Source organism: Tympanuchus pallidicinctus, unplaced genomic scaffold, assembly GCF_026119805.1.
Source record: "Tympanuchus pallidicinctus isolate F22 unplaced genomic scaffold, pur_lepc_1.0 scaffold1, whole genome shotgun sequence".
NCBI classification, from domain to species: Eukaryota; Metazoa; Chordata; class Aves; order Galliformes; family Phasianidae; genus Tympanuchus; species Tympanuchus pallidicinctus.
This window is the reverse complement of record NW_026294618.1, coordinates 92,078,258-92,100,925: the sequence shown is the minus strand read 5'-3', so window position 1 is coordinate 92,100,925 and position 22,668 is coordinate 92,078,258. Positions and strand designations below refer to the sequence as shown.

The 22,668-nt window shown below is 38.7% G+C and overlaps 2 protein-coding genes across 3 annotated transcripts in view; one reads left to right on the top strand and one right to left on the bottom strand.

The window, feature by feature from the left end:
- Window positions 1–13,202, top strand: part of NVL (nuclear VCP like) — a 30,508-nt gene extending 17,306 nt beyond the window's left edge. For both annotated transcript variants that reach the window (XM_052695510.1, XM_052695520.1), the window contains 5 exons: window positions 2,278–2,384; window positions 6,894–6,970; window positions 8,516–8,604; window positions 11,478–11,548; window positions 12,922–13,202. In XM_052695510.1, coding sequence (XP_052551470.1) covers window positions 2,278–2,384; window positions 6,894–6,970; window positions 8,516–8,604; window positions 11,478–11,548; window positions 12,922–12,966 — 389 coding nt within the window. In that variant the 3' untranslated portion in view covers window positions 12,967–13,202. The remainder of the gene's footprint in view (window positions 1–2,277; window positions 2,385–6,893; window positions 6,971–8,515; window positions 8,605–11,477; window positions 11,549–12,921) is intronic.
- Window positions 13,203–14,351: 1,149 nt separating this feature from the next.
- DEGS1 (delta 4-desaturase, sphingolipid 1) lies at window positions 14,352–22,668 on the bottom strand. The gene is made up of 3 exons (XM_052695586.1): window positions 22,525–22,668; window positions 21,118–21,860; window positions 14,352–19,486 (listed from the first exon to the last, which is right to left on the bottom strand). Exons 1-3 carry the CDS (start codon window positions 22,604–22,606, stop codon window positions 19,340–19,342), a joined length of 972 nt encoding a protein of 323 aa, XP_052551546.1. The 5' UTR covers window positions 22,607–22,668; the 3' UTR covers window positions 14,352–19,339.

Sequence of the window (22,668 nt, the reverse complement as noted above, 5' to 3'; positions counted from 1 at the left end):
TTTGTACTTAAAATTACAATGTGTCATCAAATTCAATCCTTTCCCAATCAATTTATTTGGTTTCCAAATCTCAGTATGGAGAGAACATTATGATTTATTGTGATGGAAAGCTTTGAAATTCCTAAAAGGGAAGCATCATTCCTTTGTTCAAAGTGCATGAAGTGCACTTTGATGAAGTGCATCTAATTAGTGAATTTGACCAAAGAGTAAATACTAATGGCTGTGCTACATGGTTTTAATTTTTCAGGTTCTATAGAGAACTTGAGTCCCAAAGGTTGAGGAAAAGCCCAGTTCTGAGCTAACAGTGTGCCATGAATTTATTTGTACGATGGGCAGCGCAGATCTGTTTTGAACTGCCATATGGGCTTTGCTTTGTAAAACTTCATTACTGCAGTTTTTGAGTTAGTGGGAGTTATGTCAATTCTTTGAATGCAGGCCATGCATTTGTTTCCATAATAAATGGATGAACACATCTTTAGCCTGGATTAGTAACTTGGACGTGTGGCAAGTGCTGTTATCCCAATGTGTAAAATGGAAACAGTATTTTCCATGCCAGTACTGTTAAAGAGCTTTTTAATGGAAAACTTAAGTGCATGATGCTGTAATACAATCCCTATGGAGAGTTTTTGTTTTGATTATTACAATTCATCTGTTGTGTAAACTTTATAATCTCATCTTAATAGGCAGCAAAACTTCCTTCTGCAGAGAGAGACAAAAACAGGAAAGTGCTTTTGTGCCGATAGCAAGAGAAAGTCTGATCTAACACTGAGCACAGAAGTACAGGAAAGAGATTCTTGTCTGGGCCTGCCATGGCAGTGTTGTGTTCAAACCATGTTTCATCTGACTGGATTAAATTCGTACATCATCTTAAAAGTTGTTTTCTTTTTTCCTGCCATTCCTGTCATATTCACAATAGCTGGTTTTACCAGAACATCTATGACCAGAGGCATCTATCTTGGGGGGAGGGGGAAATGGTTTTTATACTCCAGAAAAAAATAGCGGAGCAATTTTTAATGTATGCATTCATTCCAGTTTTTGCCCTCTAAGCACAGGTGGCTGCTTGAGCAAAACTGTGTTCATCTTTCAGAAGGGGAGAAAGATCATACTGTGATAGGACCAGGTAGCTGGAATCTCAGTGGAGTCAAGCAAATGTTTTTATTTTTTCCTGCAAAATAGGTTTGTTTGGTTGTATTTTTTTTGCTGTAGCTGCCCAAGACATCTGTAGAGCTTACAGACTTAGTTTGTTATATTAAAAATACAATTTTCTGTATCTTCGGTGGGTGCTTCTGTGACTTTGGTCTTCACACTACTGTAGTACATAGGTATGGATTTTTAGAATCCCATAGAAGTAGGGCAAGTAATACCTTCATCATTTTTGTAGATGGGGAAACGAGGCATCAAGGAGCTAAGTCGTTTAGAATCCAAGTATTTGTGCTGAAACATGGACAGGAATGACAGGAATTTAGGTCTTTCCCAGATTATACATCCTGTTTGTGTCTCCTGTTATACCAGTATAACAATGCTCAGTATTTATATCCTGATCTGCTGTTTGTAGAGGTTCTGTAGTGGAACCCATGGTGCTGAAAGCTTGCTGGAGATTTCTATTACATTTAAGTTTTAAATGTTTTTCTAAAAACTTCTGTGATAATTTTTGATTTCTTCTTCAGACATGGTAAGATCTGAAGTACTTCCTGGGAAACAAATTCTGTACTTTGAAGGTCTATTTTGTGTCTTTGTGGGAATCTTATATTACCATCCATAAAGTTACTGAAATTAATGTGTAGTAGAAAAACAAACAAAAAATAAGTTATGTGTGAGTAATTATGATTGGCCCCATGTACTTGTGAATTAATTTATCATGGTGGCTGTCATGCAGATTTGCAAGGTTAATATAGGTAGAGTTTTTTCTAGCAGAACAAAATGAAAAGCAGAGTTTTGCCTTTTTATATATTGTGAAATTCCTCACTTGACTCTGCTAGGTCTGGCAGAAAAAATGTTCTACTGTATATTCAAGGAGAGTCGTCCTTGTTTGTGACCAGATGAAACTAGTGCTTACGAGCCATATTTGACCACATGCAGCTCAGCTGCACTGGGTAATAATGTCTCCTCCTGGACAGAGATGAAACTACTTCAGTCGATAGTCCTAGTGTTCAGAGCTTCACCTCGTGGCATGAACACTTTTTGAAACTCTGTTCAATTCCCTCCATGTATCACTTTTCATTTCCTAAGGGCACATCTCATTTCTGGATTGTTTTGTCTTTTTCCCCCCCGCCTAAGATATCATTGACCCAGCTATCCTGCGTCCTGGTAGACTGGATAAAACACTCTACGTGGGATTGCCACCTCCTGAAGATCGCCTTGCTATTTTAAAGACAATCACCAAGGTGAGTATTTGGAAATGAATTCTTACCTGGGACCTCGGTGGAATGATGTAAAACAAATTAAACCTGACAAAAGAATTGCAGGATCCTGTCTCATGAAGCATTGTTAAATATTGCACAAAGCCATGAAATACACAATCAGTCACATCTGCTGCTCAATTTGCTCTAAGGGATGATAAATGTTGAGCAAAGCTCACCTGTTAAACATAGAAGCTGCTGGCTTTATAGTCCCAATTTAAAGAGATTTAATTAAAAGATTCCTATCTATGTGAGTAAAGGGCCTGTAAGTGTTTTGTAAGCATTTTGAGGGAGGAAGGAGGTTTCCTCACATTCAGTGATATGATTCAATAGCTCCAGCTGTATTTACTCAATACTTAATTGTGACACTTAATTCTCTTTACGAGTAATAGCAAGCATGTGATGAGGAAGCTGTGGGTCCAAGTGTATGTTAAAACTTTAAAAATTGTTAAAATGTATAAAGATTTTAAATATTTTAAGGTGTAAAAATGTTAAAATAAAAAGACTGGTCCTCATGGGCCTTCCTTACTCTACTGGCACATTCCACCACTTGAGAGATTTGGATTTCTCTCAGTACAGCAGTAATCAAAGCCTTACAAGAAGAAGCCTTAGAATCAAAGCCTTGAATGCTTAGAAGCATCATGAATTATTCAGATATCTGCTACTTTTTCTAGTAGATCAGATTTTCTTGAGCTGCAAAGGAGACCAGGTATTACTTATAGAGGAGATAAAGTGCTGATGTTATAAAAAATATGGAAAAATGTTATAAAAAGAGAACTCTCAGACTTACATCAGCATAAAGTGATGGCATAGGCACTAGTTAATGCTGTAGGAGAATTCAGGAAGTTAGGACAAATTCAAGTGTTTTTTTTCATGCCAAAATATTTGTTCAAAAATCAAACTGTTGATATGAATTCAAAGTCTTACTTCCCTATGTTTGTTTCATTACTTCATTAAGGAAAAAAAAAAAGTATATATTTGCCATTAGCATTTTATTGTTTCTGAGTTTTATAAAAATATCTCAGTAGAAAGTTTATACAATGTGATTCTTGCCTTTTAAGAAACAGCAATAATGTGAGTGTTTAATCCAGATTACAAGCCATTTTTCAAACATCCTATAAGGAATTACTTCTTTTTCTATTTTGCAATTTATTTGAAAATTTGAAACTTATTTAAAAATCGGGCTTATAAGATTGTTCTGACTTAAACTGCCTCCTTCTTCTGGAAGAAGTGGGTGGTAATGGTCGGTCGTTAGACTTTCTAAACGGAATGGAAAGATTCTCTGATTAGGATAGTGTATACTTGCTCTCTTCTTATTTTTTTTTACATACAGGTATTAATTCTCACTATTTTTTGCTGGAGAACCTTTGGATGTTTGTAACCATCAGTTACAATTCAGGTTGTGATTAGACTAATTAGTGATTTTAGTAAAATGATGCAGCAGATCTTGGTTCAAGACTATGTGGGAGAAGAAGGTGGTATTAAACAAGACTTACTTCTGTCACTCTCAAACTTAACACTTGCTCACACTCTCACAGTTATGTGTAGTCACCAAGATGCACGCACCCAAGTGGAAAGGCCAGAATCACATCAAAGATAAGGACTTCGGAGTGTTTTGACCTCACTTCATCTCTTGGCTTCCTCTTGACTAGCAATGGCAAACTTGCTGTTAGAGAAAACTGTTTTCTAGGTTCTCAGACTCTTAGTTCAGCTGCTGTAGATCTTGGTGAGTTTGCTGCAAACTGTCCTTGTTCTCTTCTTCTGAATAACTTTATGGACACAGTCTGCACAACACAAGAGGAGTGGTACATCTGATGTGGTAACCTTGTCATTATCCTGTTATCAGAGCACAGATTTTCTATTGACAAACAATCTCTGCTGTGACCTTATCTGATTATGGTCTTCCCTGTTATCATAAGCAACACATTGCACAGTGTTTACCAGCTTGATTCCTGTCTTTAGTTATCAGTGCGTGTTATTTTTGGAATGGCAGACATTTCCGTGCACGCTTAATTCATATTAGTCAATGTTTTGGCTACAAATCTTTATAATGAAGATGTTAAGTCACTAATTGATTATTTTTCTCAGTTTTTAGTTAAATGACCCTGAGGATAATTAGAGGGCTGTAGAACCTTTTCTATGGATTGTTCAGCCTGGAGAAGAGGAGGCTTTGGAGAGACCTTATAAGTTTCCTTTAGTACTTTTTGAGGGCCTACAGTGGGGAGGGACTCATTATAGGGAGTGTAGTGATGGACCAAGGCTTAGAGTTATAAGGACGATTTAGGTTAGGTGTTAGAGAGAGACATTCTTTGCTCAGTGGTGAGGTGCTGGTACAGCATATCCAAAGAAGCTGTGGTGCTTGTGAATTTCAAGGTCAGGTTGGACGGGGCCCTGGACAGCCTGAGCTGGGGGGGCCAGCCCTGCCTGTGGCTGGGGGTTGGGGCTGGATGATCTTCCAACCTCAGACACTCCATGGTTCTGTGATTTTAAGATGCCAGCAGAAATGAGATTCGTTCCATGAGTGAATCTTGTTGCTTAGTTCTGTGCTCGTTCCATGATGAGAATGGTGCTGTTCTTGCTGTACTACTACTGCATTTATAGAGTTTTTACAAAGTTAGGTAAAGATCAGTATTTCTAACACTAAGAACAGGAAATATGTTATTCTCTTGAAAAATATATAGGAGACATTTTTCTGTCCCCTGGTTCCTGTAGATATTTTAAATTAATTGAAATGCCTTATTCTCTGTCAGACTTCATCCCTGCACTGTGAGTAAGAAAACTTGAACAATCTCTGTGCAGGAGCACATGTTTAAGTGGACACTCAGACACAACAAAAGATGTTATCTAGATGTGTGTGGATTCTGGGTGATGGTAGTCATTCCCCAAAATCCTAGAGGAATACTTGCACAGTAATGTTGAAGGAAAATCTGCTTACAAAGGCAGTGGGAGGAGTAGGAAGAGGAGTTGTGAGAGCAGTGGGGTATAAGGAAACACCATAGATGGAGTTTGAAGCTTTGAGTTTTATTTCAGATCACTTGTACAAATCAGTCATTTTCAAATTGCATATTAATTATGCAAGAGAAGCATGTCTTCACACGCCTATGTTCCCAGTGTACTGATGTTCCTGTAAGCTCCATCAGCTTCTCTGGTGCACGTAGTGCTGAGCTCATCCCACTCAAAAATGCTCAATGTATTCTACTCACAGTAATTGGTAAAATGTTTCTTGTTAGTAGAGGTGTCTCACTGCCTTGCAGTCTTGTACAACAATTATTAAAGTATCCCACATGCAATTGTATAGAGCTTCCTTGTGCCCATGTTAGGGTCTCTTATCCTTTCAAGGTGTTTCAACATGACGCTGTTCCCTTGCCTCTATTTCTTCCTTTCCAAGTTGGCATTCTACCCAAGGTTCATTAGAAATTGCTCTCTTAGTCTACCTAGGCCCCCCTGCTTGGTTATTTGACTGTCAGTTTCCTGTTCAAGGCTTTTAATTTGCCAGTTGCTATACACTTTCTTTATCTTGAAGGCGTTTTAGGTATGTGGTACTTTAGATTCACCTGAACAAGTCAGAAAAGGATTATTTGTGTATTTCTGTCAAATGAGTTAAATTTCATGGCAGAACTGAATCAGTCCTATCAAAAAATGTCCTTTCACATCTAAATTCAGGTATTAGTTCATACTGTAGACATCTAGAATCTCTATACTGCCTTGATATTGCCTTACTGTACGGGCTTACAGTATTTGAAACAATTTTGTTGGCTGGCTTATACAACATATAATGCTGAATATTTTTTGTTGTTGGAGATGCAAAAATAAAAATAAGCCACTTCTGTGGTCTTTGTGGAGAAAGCAGCACTAGTATGCAAGCTTGGTGTCAACAAGTTTACTTTCTATATGAACTCAAAGAATCCAGAATGAAAAACTTCCAGGTCTGAAAGTGTATGTTTGTCTAGAATATAAAAGGTATGCAGTAATTAAGTTTTAAAGGTGATGAGGCAAGACTAAATCTCCATGCCTATTGCTGAGCTATATGATTTCAACATCTAACAAAAGTGGAGGAAGTTCAGATAAACAGTGCTGTTGATACAAGCAGCTACATGAGCACGTCTGTGTATGCAGTGGTGTCAGTGTGACCACACTGTGACAAGCTGGCCGCAGTTTTGACAACAGAAAACCTAATCTGCTGGTGGGAAGTTACAATTGACATCATAAATTATTTCGTAATTAAATGCTGTTAAGGCTGATGATCCTTCCTGTCAGTTTGACACAAAAACAATGGTGGTATTTGTGAATATCTCAGAGAGCTTCTCAGACTCCTTGATCCCTATTTGGTAAAATTAATCACTTAGGAGATGGCATGTGTAAAAAATATATATATATATATATATGTGTGTGTGTATATATATATATGTGTGTGTGTGTGTGTATTTATACACATGTATAATAATAATCAAAACAAAAACTTACATTTTTATCTCTCATTATCAACTCACTTAGGATGGCACCCGGCCTCCGCTAGATACAGATGTAAACCTTGAAGAAATTGCTTACAGTCAACAATGTGATTGTTATACGTGAGTATTTCCTAATTTTTACTTTAATTTTCTTGTGCAGTGATGCACAGTAATTTGTGCTGTTTTTCTTACATTCATGTGTGCATTTTTCCAAAGACTGGGTGGGAGTCTATGGATGCTAAAATCTTTGTCATGTGGGATAGCCTTCTTCATCTTGTAAATCCAGATTGGGAGAGACTATTTTTTCATCTTAACATTGCTTGGCCTTGTATTTCTTGCATCATCTGAGGATAAAAGAGCCCTGTTTAAGCTGTTGATCCATATACAGCGATGATGAAAGCAAATAGGTTAAACAACCAGAACTAACTTGTTCTCTCACACAACTGAAAGCAATGTGTTTGACACAGTAATAGGGAGGGCCTATTCCAACCTGTGCTCTGTGAATACTGACGTATGTTTTTTAGGAAATCTTGATAACCATCTCTGTCAGAGTAATTTGCAAAGTCAGTGTTTTACAGAACTCCAGAAAGTTTCAGTCTGTTAGATATTTTAGTATTTGTGTTACTAGTTGATTATTTTCTGGAGTTCACAAAAGATAATGACATACCGCATGTCACAATATTGCTTTTGAGTCTAGAAGTCGAGGCTACCACAGCAGTCATTTATAGTTTGTCTCTGTTTTAGATCTAGGAGGTTGTGTTCTCTCCCCAGCCTGGGGCAGAGGGGTGGGGAGTGTTTAAATACAGGAATAGTCCTGCCATCACCAAAGGAAGCATGGGGTGTTAATTGCAAGTGTTTTATTTCAGCAGCTTGCACTAATCTGAAGGCTTGTGAAAAGTTTAACAGCTGGAAAGTGGGAACAAGATTTCAAAAGTCTGTTCTGACCGCATTTTGTGGATGATGTTATTTTAAGAGCATGTTCATTTATCTGGAGATCCAGCTTTGGGCAATACCTCTGTGTTGTAATAATGGCTGATTTCATTTGAATCTTTCATAAGACCAATTGAAAAAAAAAAAAGTATCATGTTCCCACTGAGTGCACAACATTAAACAATTCCTGGATATTTTTGATGAGGCTAGATGGATTTTGCCTCTTCCCTTGATTCTCATTCTTTTGATCTAAATCTGAGGCTGAAAGCTGGAGGGTTTCATTCCACGATAGAGCTTGCAGCACTGGACAGTCCTTGAACATCTTCTCAGAGTTCATACAGTGATCCTTCTCTGTCATATTTTGCTTTCTTTCTTCTGAAGGTACCCTATAGCTTTTCTGTGCTCTTTCTGTTGGGTAGAAGGAAGAATGCAACCATGTACAAGAGAGCAAAGGGGAATGTAGCCCACTGACAGCATTTTAACTGTTGATGCATTTAGCTCTGCAACTAAACAATCTTCAATTTCTAAGCCTGCAAGGTATTCTAGGTCTTAAATTGAAACTAGAGTGAGTATTTTTTCATTTTTTAAGTGTAATAATTTCTGTGGTAGGTATTCAAGAAGCTTTTGCAAATTCCCTTACCTTTTGCCAATCTCCTCTAACTATCTGTAGTGTCTTCTATATCTATAGATTTTATAAACTCATTCTAAGATAACTTGCTCTGGTTTTGTACATAGAGGTGCAGATCTTTCTGCTTTAGTGCGTGAGGCTTCGATTTGTGCGCTGAGACAGGAAATGGCCCTGCCAAGCACTGAAAGCAAGAAAGGTAAGAAAGCTTTCCAAAAATCCTAACTGAACAGTGAGAAGATAAATGGAATGTGAAGTGTTTAATACAAGTACAGATGTGTTTGCTTTCATAAATGGTTGATATCTACTGATCCAAACAAAAATCAAGTCAGATTTGTTTTCAGAAAATGTATGAAGCAGTTATAGTGGAGAGGAACAGGGGAAAAACCACTGATCCTGGAGCCCATTTGCTCTTCTGAACTTATCAAAAGCCAGCATTAAGTGGCAGTATAAGCAGATAATTTACATGCCTGACTGAATACATCGTTGCCCAATTTTCACATAATTATCAAAGACTAATTATACTGATCTATTTGCAGATTTGAGTAGCAGTAGCAGCAGTAGTTCCAAGCCTGCCTTTGGCATGCAATTGGGTTGTGTAATTACGTGCAAGCAATCAATAGTAATGGTGCTAGGAAAAGCTGAGTGTTTTTCATTTTAGGTGTTGAGCTTATCTTTGGCTTTTATTTATCCTGGCCTTTTTGCCAAGATTTTAACAGGGAGTTAAAATTGTTTCATGTGCAATTTCTGCCTTTTCTATATCTCTACAATTGTTTCATTTTTCTTTCCTTTCTTCAGTGCATTCAGATAAGAAAATGTAATTGAAAACTGTTCTTTGTGTGCATCTATTTTTTTTCTTCCAGTAACAACTTCTGTTATTTTACTTAAGTCAAAATGAGAATGGTAAGATGGAAAGCTAAGGTGTCAGATTGCCTTGAAAAATACATTCAGCTTTCATTCTGCTTCTGCTTTGTGAGAGTCACACTGGCATTTTATGGTTCTGAATCATTCTTTTTGATCCCAGCCCCTTGCTGCAAGGGAGCAATTTAGAGGGAGAAAAAGAAAAGTCTACAAAAAGTCACATTGTTGTGTGAAGGGATTACTCATTTGCTTGCTCTTGATTCTTAGATGGAAATCTTTGAACTTATCTCGTTTGGTTTTATGACTATTCCAGATGGAGCACATTTGATTCAAAAATGTTATTCACTTCAGTCTGGTCTTTAAGCCCAAGGTCCCAGCCTGACCACTGATTGTATTGATCAGTGGCAGCCAGGAAGTCCATCAAATGGGCACAGATTGATCCACATGCATAGCAGCTGTTTGTGTGAGATGTGGAGTTCCAGGGTGTCACCCTTAGCCAGGATGAAAGGTGAAAGGTACAATTTGATTTGAAGCCTTGTTCATTTACACCTTCAGAAGGGCAGTGCCCATGCACAGTCTGGGAGTTTCTTTCTTCAGTCTTACTACAGGACACACGCAAGGCTTGAAATCATCTATAAAGCTGATCTTGTTAAGCAAAGCGTATGTGGAGTTTTTCTAAGAAAATTGCTAAAAGTAACCACACATACTTAATTTCCCCACACTAAATAGTTTTGCAGGCAAAAAAAGCAAGGCAAGCTATATGAATGCAAGTAGCAAAGGTACAGATTACTGACACTAACAAGCACTGTGCCTGCTCTTACCACACAGGAAATGCAAAGCCCCCAACGCACTCTTGCTGAGAGGTAAACTTTTACATAGCAGTAGATGAGTGAATGCTTGTCACAGCAAATACATTTAGATTTGTATCACAAACTATTTCACTAGAACTTTTTCTGATAGTCAGTGAGGAAGACACTAAGGACATCACTAATGCTGTTTTCTTTTTATTCTCCCTTTAGCTGAGACTGTATTTTGTTTAATAATTCAAGTAAACAGACTTTAAAAAAAAAAGTGAAAGCAAACAATTCTCATTGCTGTCTTTTTATATTTAATGGAGTTTTGATGACTTGCTATTGAAGGCACATGACTTCTGTGAAGTTGAGCTTTTTCCTCACTAACTGTAGGTGTTGTCTTGGTGAAATAGGATACTGACATTCAGATGTTAAGCTTACACCTTTTATTTTTTTACTAGTATAAAATCATGTTGTAGTGGGAATCTTGAATAAAAGATTCAGAGAACCAAGATGAGAAGCGGCAAAGTTGTGTGCTTAGTTTGCTGAACTTAATCTGCAGCTTGAACACGTTCTCATATTTAGGCATCTCCACCTGCTATGCAGCAGAACACTTTTCTGAATTCTGACATCAAATATATTGAAAAGTTTAAAGTATTGTAACATCTGCACATCCTATTCTCATGACAAACATGTCTGCAAAGGCACTGGCTGTACATATCCCTGGAAGCAAAAGGTTTCTTAATGAAATGCATGAAAAATGCACCAAATTAACTGTAAGCATACTTTTGTTTACCTCTACCTTTGATAACTATGCATGCTAGCACTGTACTGAATCCGTGGTAGTGGCATCTAGACTACAGAAGGGTTGCTTTCTGAGAACAGAGGAAGCCATGATTTATTTGAGGTATGCTTACCTGGTAGCAGACCAGAAAAACCAAACCACAAACCTGTTCCTCAAGTATATGGTTAGGAAAAAATTACTCCAGGCAGCTGCTTTAGGGTCAGAAAGGGGATTTGTATACACACACAAAAAAACCAGCAACTGAAAAAGTAAAGACAGCTTTCAGTTCTGGTTGAGGTCAAACAAAATGATACGAAGTGAATTATTTAGGAATTGAGCATCTTGTGGTGGAATCTGGATAACAATCTAGGTATTCAAATAAACATAATTAAATATTAATTTATACATTTATATAAATTTCTAGGTGTTTATTACATAGCATTCCGTAGGGAAGCTTGATGTTGAACATATCTAAGATAGTAAAGCCCAGAAATAAAAGCAGCAGGATTAGCACATGGAATTAGGTTTCATGAATGCTGCATTACAATACATGCAAAAAAAAAAAAAAAAAAAAAAAATCACTTGATGTCACATACCTGCAGTCTCCCTGTATAATGTATTCACTTTGTTTTTAAGGAAGAATCAAGATTTCCCATAAACACTTTGAAGAAGCTTTTAGAAAAGTGAAATCTTCAGTATCAAAAAAGGTAAGAACAGCTTCAGGTGTGTGAGGCTGACCGCCCCTCTGAAAAGGGTTCTTTTTATTTGCTAGAGACTGGTAGAAGTACTTAAAGCTGCAAACTATTTGCTTGCATTTCACTAACTACTGACGCTACCTGTTTCTGCATTAAACAAACCAGACTTTCGTTTCTGAACTTCTGGGAAAGACCTCCCTCTTCATCTGCAGATAAATGATGGCTTGTGGTAAATGCATTACCACAGTGCCAAGGTTAGCATTTAGGGTAGTACCTTGAACTTTTAATTGATGTTTCCAGACTAGTTATTCACCTGACCCTCACCTCTTAAATGAATATTCCACAGGCACAAAAGTCAAGGCATTGCACTTTGCCACCACTATTTTCCCCCCAATGGATATGCACTTAAAGGTGCTCAGCCATCTCTGTTAAGGTGAAGATGCATCATTTAAAGTTTTCTTTATGTCCTATCATTTTTGTTTTTAAATCATTTGCATTTGTCAAGGAAGTTCATTTTAAAGGTTATCTTATGACTAGTTATTTTGAAATGAAAGTTGCTCAGTTATCTTAATTACTATAATTGAGAATATAGAAATTGCTAGTTAATAGCTCTCCCTGTACAGCCAAGAGTGTTCATCAAAATAAATATTTTGAACTGTCTTTTAAAGTACAGAATACTGATCCCCCATTTCCATATGCTATTTCTTACCTGCTAGATAAATTGAATCAAGCAAATCTCTACATACTCTCCTGTCAATACTGGGAAACAGCTGAATCTGACTGATTCATTTCTCAGTCTTTTCCCTCCTACATACATCTCTCAGTTGACTTACTGTGTATTTGATTGACCTGAGGCTAACCATAAGTTATTTTTGGAGCCAGATATCTACTGAATGCTGCTAATTTTAGTAGAAGTTAACATTTTTAAAGTATTCGCCTTCCTCAAAACTATCATTTTGAGTGATGGGTGGAAAGGTAAAGGAACAGTTACTGTTAACCAAGACCAGCAAAAGATATACTTGTCTGCTTATTTTTGGCAGAAGTAGACAAGAGAGTGACAATTTGGGAGCTCTCCTAGCAAAAAGAACACTAGTGCTCTTGTGATGTTCTGAGCCTAGCATGGCAACGTGAATGACATGAACTCTGCCAAAGCCTTCTGTTAACTACATACCACTGCTGAAAGCCTCATTCACAAGGCCAGCAGGATCTTGTTTGCCCTTAGTTAGCTTTCTTTCTGGTAAATATTTTAAAAGTAGAGCTAGTGTCTCATATAGGTGTTAAGTTTTGTTTTTTTTTAAAAAAGAAGACAGAAGACAAGCTCTTAAGTGCTGCATATGTTTTTTCCCATTGTCTAAAGTCTTTTCTTCTCGTCTTTGCACTTTTAGGATCAAATAATGTATGAAGAACTGCGTCAGTCACTGTGCAGGTGATACATTTTCTCCTAGAAGAGACTTCTGCAGAGAATTTTGTAACACCTGTGCCAGATTTCAAGATGCAGGTTGGAAAGTACCTCATCTCCCTGAACTTGTCATCGTGCACCTGAAAAAAGTCACTGTAATCTACTGTTGTAAGCAATCCTTAAACTATTTATAGAATAGAAGATGCAATATACGTTTTCTACTCATCATATTTACAGTTTAAAAATAAATGCTTTTAGTGCTAAAGATCTGAAGCCATTCTGCATTAATATTTGGTGTCCTTAATCAGAAATCCCTCAGAAGCAGACAGGCTTCTTCCACATTTGTGCTACTCAAAGAGGTATCTTCAACAATTAATTAAAACACCTATGTTTTCAAGAACAGGGATTCTGGAAGAATTACATGGAGAAGAGAGTTGTGAAAGGAGACTGGGAATATAGTGCAGTGTGTAACTCTATTAATCATGCTGTTTGGAAATAGTGATACACTGATTGTGCCAGCACAGCTACTCACAGTTTGACATACTGTATGAAAATGAGCTAGCCAGAGATGGCTGAAAAGTTACCTTGGAAATCTCAGAAAGGGTGTGATGTTATGATTAAGCTACTTAAGAAGTACTTCAAATTAACTGTTAACAACTGTTAGAATTGTTAGTGTTAAAAACCCTGAAAATTCTTACCAACTTGAATTTCTTAATTCAGCATTCTGATATCCTTTAGATGATATTACTGTTGTAAGAAACAGGCCAAGGAAGAGCCTCAAACTACATTTTTTACTTTAAGTGATCATTAATTCACAACTGAGAAACAGCCTTAATCAGCCGAAACACACTTGAAAGACCTCATTCTTTTACACGATGTAAAAGAGACTCATTTTGCTCAATTTCATTCTTCCAGCCACCTTAAAGCGCTGCTGGAAATCCAGCTTGATGGCATTTTTCAGTATGTTCTTGATCAGATTCTTTCATTTGTTCTCACAGTTGGGTCTTAACACAAAGTTGTATGTTTTGAAACAAGAAAATTGCATCTTGGAAAGATGGCTATAACATTCAGCATCAGCAAGCTGGGAAGTATCTAAGTTAAAACACTGAAGCATTACTGATGGGGCAACTGATTTCTGACACCTACTTGCCTTCAGATTTTTACTGCTGTCATCATTCTACAAAGTTCCTTTAAGAGGCAACAAAAGGAACATTAATCCCTATAGCTACCTATAATCACTCTTCCTAAAGGCAGTCCAACTATCAGTCAAGCATCAGAAAAGGAAATGTTTCTACTAGCAAACTTCACAGAAAGCCTACAATGGAATCTGTGTTTAAAGAGCATGTGCTGAATCAAACAGCAATTCTGAAATTGCAAGCAGTTCTGCTTTTAGAATGATAGTTCTAGCCATCATAGTTTTTGGGTTTTTTTTTTTTTTTAAACTCACTGGCAACATGCAACAGTTTCAAACAAGAAATAAGCTACATATAAAATTTAGAAGAAAAGTGTGTATCACTGAAGTTGCACCACAATGCAGAAATACCTGGCATCCTTTCTTACAAAAAGGTGTGGCAAGCAAGCCGCTCTTTCACAACTGAAAATAACCACATGGATGTTTTCCTCCATATATCCATAACAGAAAACCCTGCTATCAGACTTAAGTATAGCTATAGTTAACAAGCTTACAAATGAGTCAAATCCTCAAGTCCTGGCATATATGTTAAGAATTCTCTCCTCCTTTTCTCTTGCCATGATATTATTCCTATGTATATACAAGAAACAAGAAAGCAGGGTAGAAGCAAGATCAAGAAAGAAATACTATGTAAGTAGTAGTAATAGCTTGTCTTGCTGAAATATGTGTAATGTTCAAGGTGTCTGATGATCATTCCTCTTAAAGTGTGACATTTGAAAAGTAACTCAGTGTAGGAAGATTTGAAATTACCAAAAATTTGAAGTTGAAGCTGCTTACCATGTCTGGGCTACCTGTTTGTCAAGGAGCAGGAAAGCATTCAGCTGTACTCTGTTTGAGTGCTCACACAAGTATACCCACACTCCTTTTTCTTGTGAGGAGTTCTGCTTAGGCTACAACATTCATCACTGAAAAACTGTTCATAAGAAAAAATGCAAGATTCTTTGTGCCCATACATAAAAAAAAATAGACATCACTTCAAGAACAAGCCTGTTCTTACTGCACAGAGAAGACTTTGTTCTGCATATGCAGCTGCTTGCTTAATAGCAGATGTATCTAAAGGAAGTTTTCCCTCTAGTCATCTTATTTCTGTTGGGACAAGATCAAGAAAAAGTTTATCATGCCATTCTTCCCTCCTTTTTCCTGAGGCTAGCCACGGATCTAAATCACAATGAGTCTCTACCAGGGCATATTATGTGGTAGCTTAAGCATGCATAGGGAGCGGAGATGGTTCAGAGAAGTCTCAACACAAAATCTGCTGGTGTAGGATCAATTGGAAAGTTTTGGAAATTCTTCTCCTAAAGAAGTCTTATCTATTATTGCAGGCTTGATTGAAATACAGGATTTGACAGAATTGCACATGTACAGTTACAGATTGCTATAAAGGCATATCTGCATGCTAGAAATACCTGGCTTTGTGCTAAGTACAACAGAATTTGTTCTGCCCTAAGTCTCAAAACTCAAGTTACAAAAGAGTGCACTTTTCTAAAGCTGTATCTTGAACAGCACATAGTGCCCTTGCCTACTATCTGAAACCAACTTTTCTACTCGTCATCCACCAGAATGGGCATGGCAGCCTGCAGATTCATCCATAGCACTGGCACTTTAAGCAGAGGAGAAGTGCCAGTGACCAAGTACATGGCATGAGGCCACCTTACTGATTGTGGAACTTGGTTATATATTGGAAAATGGATGAAAGTTCCGCTGCAGCACTGCACTTCATCTGGTGTGAGAACAAAGGGCGAGGGGGCGGAGACACTGCTGAGCTCATTATGTAACACTGCCTGCTAACCTAGAAAAGATCATTTCTCAGCATTTATAGATTTTCATTTAAAGCACGTGTTATGTACTTGCAAGCTACATTTAAAGCCTTAGCAGAAAAGTTTTAATATAGATACAGAACCAGAAACCATAACTACTTTTTGATTGACATATGGCTCCAAGTAAAAAGACTTGCTTGGATCTGAAAGTATGGAGTCATACAGACAGAAGGGTGCAGCCATTTAATCTGGGATAATTTGGCTACTGTCCTGCAACAGACAGGTTCCACAGCAAAACTGGAATGCCAAAGGCATTTTGAAAGAGGAATTAATCTACACCTGTCCTGTGGGAAAACTGTCTTGGATCAGATTCCAGGATGCATTACTTACTGCACTTAAGCAACTTCAAATAATCGGGGGCAGGGGAAGGAAGTGTGGAGAACCATGAACAGCAATTTACTCTGAAAACTTTGCTCAGAAAGAGTTGCTCAGAAAGCCCTGAGGGGCATTCAGAGCTCTGCACTATTTAACTGCAGCTACAATACTTGGATGACATTTAACAGTTGACCCTTGGTCAGCTGTGTTTTGACAGTTAAACTCCAGGCTGATTTCACATAAAGGAAAAGTTTAACTGACAACCTAGTAAGATGCTTTAGTCACACAGGACAGAATAAACTCAAACAGCTCATTAATCTAAGCTCATTCCATCTGACTAGAATTGAAAATAACTGTCAAAGTCCTTAGTGCTCTTTAGGTTGAGTTTCATCTTCACTGGCTAGTTGATGCTGCCTCCATCATGTTATGTCTTTCAAGAATAATACCAAGCTGCTTCTGCCAGACACATTTTAGCAGCATTAATGAAGACTATTTAATTCCTTAAACAATAACTACACTGTCCGTATAAATAAGAAGTTTGTTTATGTTTCTTATTTGTGTTGTACTGTCAGACTGAAAAATCATAACAGTTAAGAATATATCTAATACAAATGCAGTACTCCCAAATGATCTTAATTTCTTCACAGTGGTTCAGAAGGGCTCTTAACTTTCTCTTTAAGAATGAAGCTACGCTGCAATATAGGTCAGCTCTGAGATGATCTGCTTCTAGCACAACGCCTGCTATTGAAGTTAGATGCAGATAACTCTTATGCAATGCAGAGATTAGACACCTCAGAAGGGTAGTTACCCATGCTGGCAAAAACCTAATGAGTTCAGATCCAAACATTAAGTCTTACTGGCTCAGATTAACCTAGTACAAGTGTTCCTCGAATCATAGCTAGAGGTTTCAGAAAGATGATGGCAAGCATAGATAACTTCCTCAGATCTCTCCACCATCCTGCACTTAAAAGTGTTTGTGATCAGAGTTGAAAGTAGGCTACTAAGCCTAACAAAAGAAGTTCATCTCTGATCTCAGTTTTCCTAGGTAACTAAAGATAATTGATTTATCCAGTCTTGTAGCTATAAAACCTTATGGAGGGACTTCCCATCCTTCATTTTGCTATGGTGAGCCATCAACACTGAAGATACTTGCTACCACCATTCAATTCCTCACTTGAGCAGACATACAAAAGGGGCTTAAAAATAAACTGTTTTACAATTTAACTCCATTCAAATCTTCCAAACCAAATTTTCTTCAGAGTAGAAAGAATAGGCAGTAATTCTTAACAGTTCATTCCACAACACCACTCAGCAGGACAGCTCTTCTTGCAGCAACCATCTGAATACTAGCTTGATCTAGAACTTCAGTGTTAAGGGATCAGTTAAAAACTCACCCAATTATTACTTCAATCTTTGCTTTTTAATCACATGTAAAAATACTGAATAAGGTCTACTTGGACATTACACTGTACCCTGAGCAATATGCTGGCTAAATACTACATCATTAGTATCACAATGAAGTCATGTTGTAAATGGTTGGTTGGCATACCTTCATACCACTTCTATTACTTAATCACATATAAGGGCCCAGGCTTCTATAGAAAAAAAGCAAAAGCTCTATTAGAAATAGAACTGCAATCAAGTGAGGATTAAGATGTAAGGATGTATGCTTCTCAGGTATTCCATCTAAAAAAAAAAAAATGCAGGCATGAAAGGCATCAAAAAAATGAAATTATAGCAGACCAGCATAGACAGCAGCCTGAGCCTTCTACCTTTATCAGATTCCACCTTTTAAAAAGAAGAACACGTCATAGAATCACCGTTTGATATTTGGGAGCAATTTGTATCCATCTTCCACAACTTAAGATTATCACCAACGCATTAAATGATACAAAAGAAGTATGCTGTGTTGAGGTACATAAAGGTTCTTCAGTGCTCAGTAAATCCATTCTTTGTTCCCACTTTAAATGCTTCAAGTAATTCAATAGCATCACCTGTGCTCTCACCACATTTTATTATGTAAGTAAGACCAGTGTTTATGTAGGGTAGGTTTAAAAAAAAAAAAAAAAAAAAAAGAACATTTAGCAACAGCTTTCTGCACACATAAAGAACTAATACACTGAAAAGGTCAAGTTGCAGTTGTTGTAGCTAGCATTGTTTGCCAGAACACTATCTGGTTCAACTGATTTGGTCGTCCATACCAGCCAAATTTCCAAGCAAGTGTAAATATTAGAGGCAGTATTTAAATCCATGGAAACAGCAGAACCAACCAGATTCTACCTTCTCATTTTCCTTTGTAGATAATAAGAATTCCAAACCATAGCAAGATTTTTGCAGTAAGAGAAACCTCAATTATGCCAAGTTCCCTCACAGCAGGTACAACTTCAGGCACTGGCTGTTCAAGCTATATACTAGCACAAGTCACTTAAGGAGTAGGTGAGGACACTCAACAACAGTGATACCATCAAATTCCCCCCTTTTAACAAGGCCACCACATAAGCCATCTAGAACATGGCTATTTCATTCTAAGTGACACGTTGCTCCTTTAGAGTACTCTCTGTAGAGCAGGTAGTTTTGAGTAATGCTTCAAACAACATTACCTACTTCAACAAGAACAGATATTTTGTTTTTCCACCCCTGAACCAGGAAATAAGTTCAACAGGAGATTTAAGTTGACCGAATCATGTTAGTTTAGAATTAACAGATAAGTACAGCATCTTAATACTACCATCGTCTAAACTGCATGGTAGGGGCAGTGCATTACATTAAGAACTTGTAAAATATGAGCGCCAAACACATTTCATACAGATTTAACACCTGCCAAAGTAAATCCTGTAACAAAGAGATTTAGCGTTGTGTATATAACACTGATCCTTAGGCAAACAAACACATTTAACCAATGAATCTGAGTACTGCTAGGAATGCTGTAGATGGAAGTAGCCTCCTACAAAATAACCTTAAGAATGCATTGCTGTGTTGCTGTGGATCTTAACTCAGGACACTAGTTAACATCTTTAGCAAGAGACTTTGTACCAGTCACTTCAAAGCAAGCAGACAAAGTTTTTTCGGTTGCCAGAAGTTTAATCTTGCTTCACTTCACCCTTTAATTGCCTTTTCATGCGTGAGTAAGGGCTGATTGTATCATCCATCACGAAGTCATAAAGTACTTTTATCCAAGAGTTATACTGTGGCAGGTTGTCATAGTATTCAGCTGCTATTTTCTTCACCTAAAGAGAGATACGAGATTCATTTACTATTTACATTACTATTTCCACTAGCACCAGTTTAGATGTTAGACTCTAGAACAGCTATTAGTGTCATAATGTGGCAATTTGTTGAAACAACTCAGTAGTTTGAAAAGCTCGTACACTGGAGAGGAGAGCCAGAACAAGCTGAGCCTACCCCTGAGGTCTGTTTACCATGCTGCCTACAGAACCATGCAGCTCACCAGCCCTGAGAAAGCACAAAAGCTGTTGGCTTGCTGGCTGAAGTGACTCAGTCCAGAGCTGGCTCATGCATATACAAGTCTCACTTTAAAAAAAAAAAAAAAAAAAAAAAAAAAAAAAAAAAGGGATGTTGCGAAATTGAAAGAGTTAACAGCCATTTTAAGATAGAGTTTCAAACCTCACTCTGAACACTATTTCTCTTTACTTTTTTACTCTTAGATGTAGAGGCTGAACAGACTGCTTTTCTAAGCTAGAGGTCTAGAAATGCTGGAGTTTCAATCAAATATCCTTGACATTTATTTCTAATTAACCATCCTGAAGCCATAAGAGCCTGAACACAACAAAACTGAGCTTTCACTGAGTTCCACAGAATTTACTCTCAGAGGATTATCATTAATCTCTATAAGCAACAAACAGAACCAAGTTATTTACATGCTGGGTTCATAGCTGAGGATACTTCTGATTTATCATCACACCTATGAAATAGGTCATTAAAGCAGATGCAGCTCAGCAGTACCCCACTACTTCAGCTATCTTCAGCTCTCCAAATAGCAGACTCTAGTCCAACAAAATTAACTACACTTCTTTTAAAAACAATCCTATTTTCTTATTCAAGCCATAGCCTACCAGTTCTGTAGCAGCAAAAACTAATTCCCTATTTAGAATTTAAATACATATATAAATTAAGTAAAATCTGGTTCACCAGCACAAAGCTAGGTATGAACAGCAAGTCAGTGAGTCCCAGCATCGAGCTGAAAGAGGGAGAAAACCAGTGTGAAAGTCCCACCTGCCACTCGTGCAGATGCCGCAAGCCTAAGTCTTAGCTTTGAAGCCTTAACTGTCAGTGTACAGCTGACACTTATCAAAGAGTTCAAAGGTTCTCACTAGACAAAACTGAAACTACTCCAGAACAGAAAGCTATTGGACGTTTGTAGAATTACAACACATAGTAGCAGTATCTCTGGTCTTATCTTTTCCTTACCAGAGAATGTCTTTGGTAAAGGTGATTGAAGGATAAATACACATTATTATTTTACTTAAGATACCTGAAACAGAGCTGACAAAATTTTGGAGGTGCCTCTAACTTCTTAACTACATTTCTGCATACTTCCAAACTGAAAAAGAACACTGGTGGCCTGCTGTAATTACAGAAACCTAGGAGTCAGATAAAACACAGAGCCAAGATAGCATGAGGACAGGCCTTTCCCCTCCTTTAAGGAATGGTGGAACAGCAAGTTAGAATCTGTTCAGCATTTCTCCTTCGTTCAACTCTTGAACTTAAGAGATTCTCCATACTCAAACTTCTGGGGTTTTTCTAGCTTCCATTCTTCTAATAGCACGTGTTCTTCCCAATTCTCACATCAGAGTAGGGCTCAGCTTAAGAAAAAGAACTGCCTCAGAACTAAACTTACCAGTGGAAGGCTCTTGCCAGGAATATTGGGGAAGTCATGGTGCTCGTTGTGATAGCCAACATTAAAAGTGAGCAAATTAAGTGGCCCATAATAGGAATAAGTCTCGTGCCCCTTTAAGAACATGTAATGTTCAGCTATGAAGTGTCCTGAAATCGGGTGCAACCCAAGGCCAAGTAATGAGCCAGCAAGCATGTAAAAAAGGGATTTGGCTCCCCACAAATAGTAGATCACAATATCGAAGGAAAGCTGAGCCAGCAAGTTGATGATTTCAAGTCGAGTAATTGGTTTGGGATTAATGCAGAGGGGTCTAATGGCATAGAAAAATGGCTGAAGAACAATCCAGATGAACTTCCTGAAGCGAGTGCAGAAAAACCAGCCTTCAAAGTTGGTGGGAATGTCCACATCAATTCCATCGCCTCCCAAGTATCGATGGTGATCCATGTGGTATCGCTTGAAGGATATTGAGTAGGGCAGCCCAAGGGGGAGGTTGGCAAATATTCCAAACCATCGATTCCACATCGCTCTGCAGTTGCCAAAGGCACTGTTGTGAGAGATTTCATGAATGGCCAGAGTCATGGAGTGGCTGATGCAGCTTCCAAACACATATGCCCAGAATACCACCCACTTCCAGTCCAGGTCTCTAACCAGATAGAAGGCAGTCAGCTGCGCCGCGACCATCAGCACCACCACCCAGATCAGGTTGTAGTCAGGCTTCATCAGCTCTTTGATCTCCGGGTGTTTGGCTACGGGGAGAGAGTTACGCAAAATACAGATACCACAGAACCACTGAGGTCAGAAGAGACCTCTAAGATCATCGTGTCCAACCATCAGGGCACCACCACAAACCTTCCCTTACAGAATTCTAGCCTAATAAAGCCACAGAAACACACAGACATGCTTTCCCCTCCACTAAGCAAGGACTCATCTACCACGGGAACAAAAACACGCTTCTAATGATACCTATAAGAGGTCTTTCAGAATTCAGCCATTTCTGCATTTTTCCGTCGCTCAGCAGCTTGCCAGTAACGTGGCAAGAGCTAATGTCACCTCAACCTATCTGGGAAGGAAATGGCGTGGAGCCGACAACCCACACACAACGCACAAGCCCTGATGCGAGCTTTCCGGTCACTATCCAACACCGTCGCTGTCCGCCCTCTCTCTCTCTCTCCTTCCTTCCTTCCCGCTCCTTCCCCTTCCCCCCCCCGCCCCGATCAAGGCGGCGGCCGCCACCCCCACGTCCTCAGGCCCGGCCCGAAGCCCCATCCCCGCACCCCCCCGCCCCAGCGGCTCGGCCCGGGCGCTCCGCCGCCTCCAAGGCTCCTTGACGGCGAGGCCGGCAGCCATTTTGCGGGGAGCCCCCTCGCCACGCAGCCCGCGCCAAGGAGCGCCTCAGCCGCCTCCCCTCACCCAGGATCTCCTTGCGGCGGTCGGCGTGAGGCTGGTCCGTGTACACCCACTCGAAGTCCTCCCTGGCGACGGTGTTACCCATGGCGACAACTCTAACGCCCCCACTCTTCAGCCGCCTGACTGCCGGCGCCCACCGGCACGGCC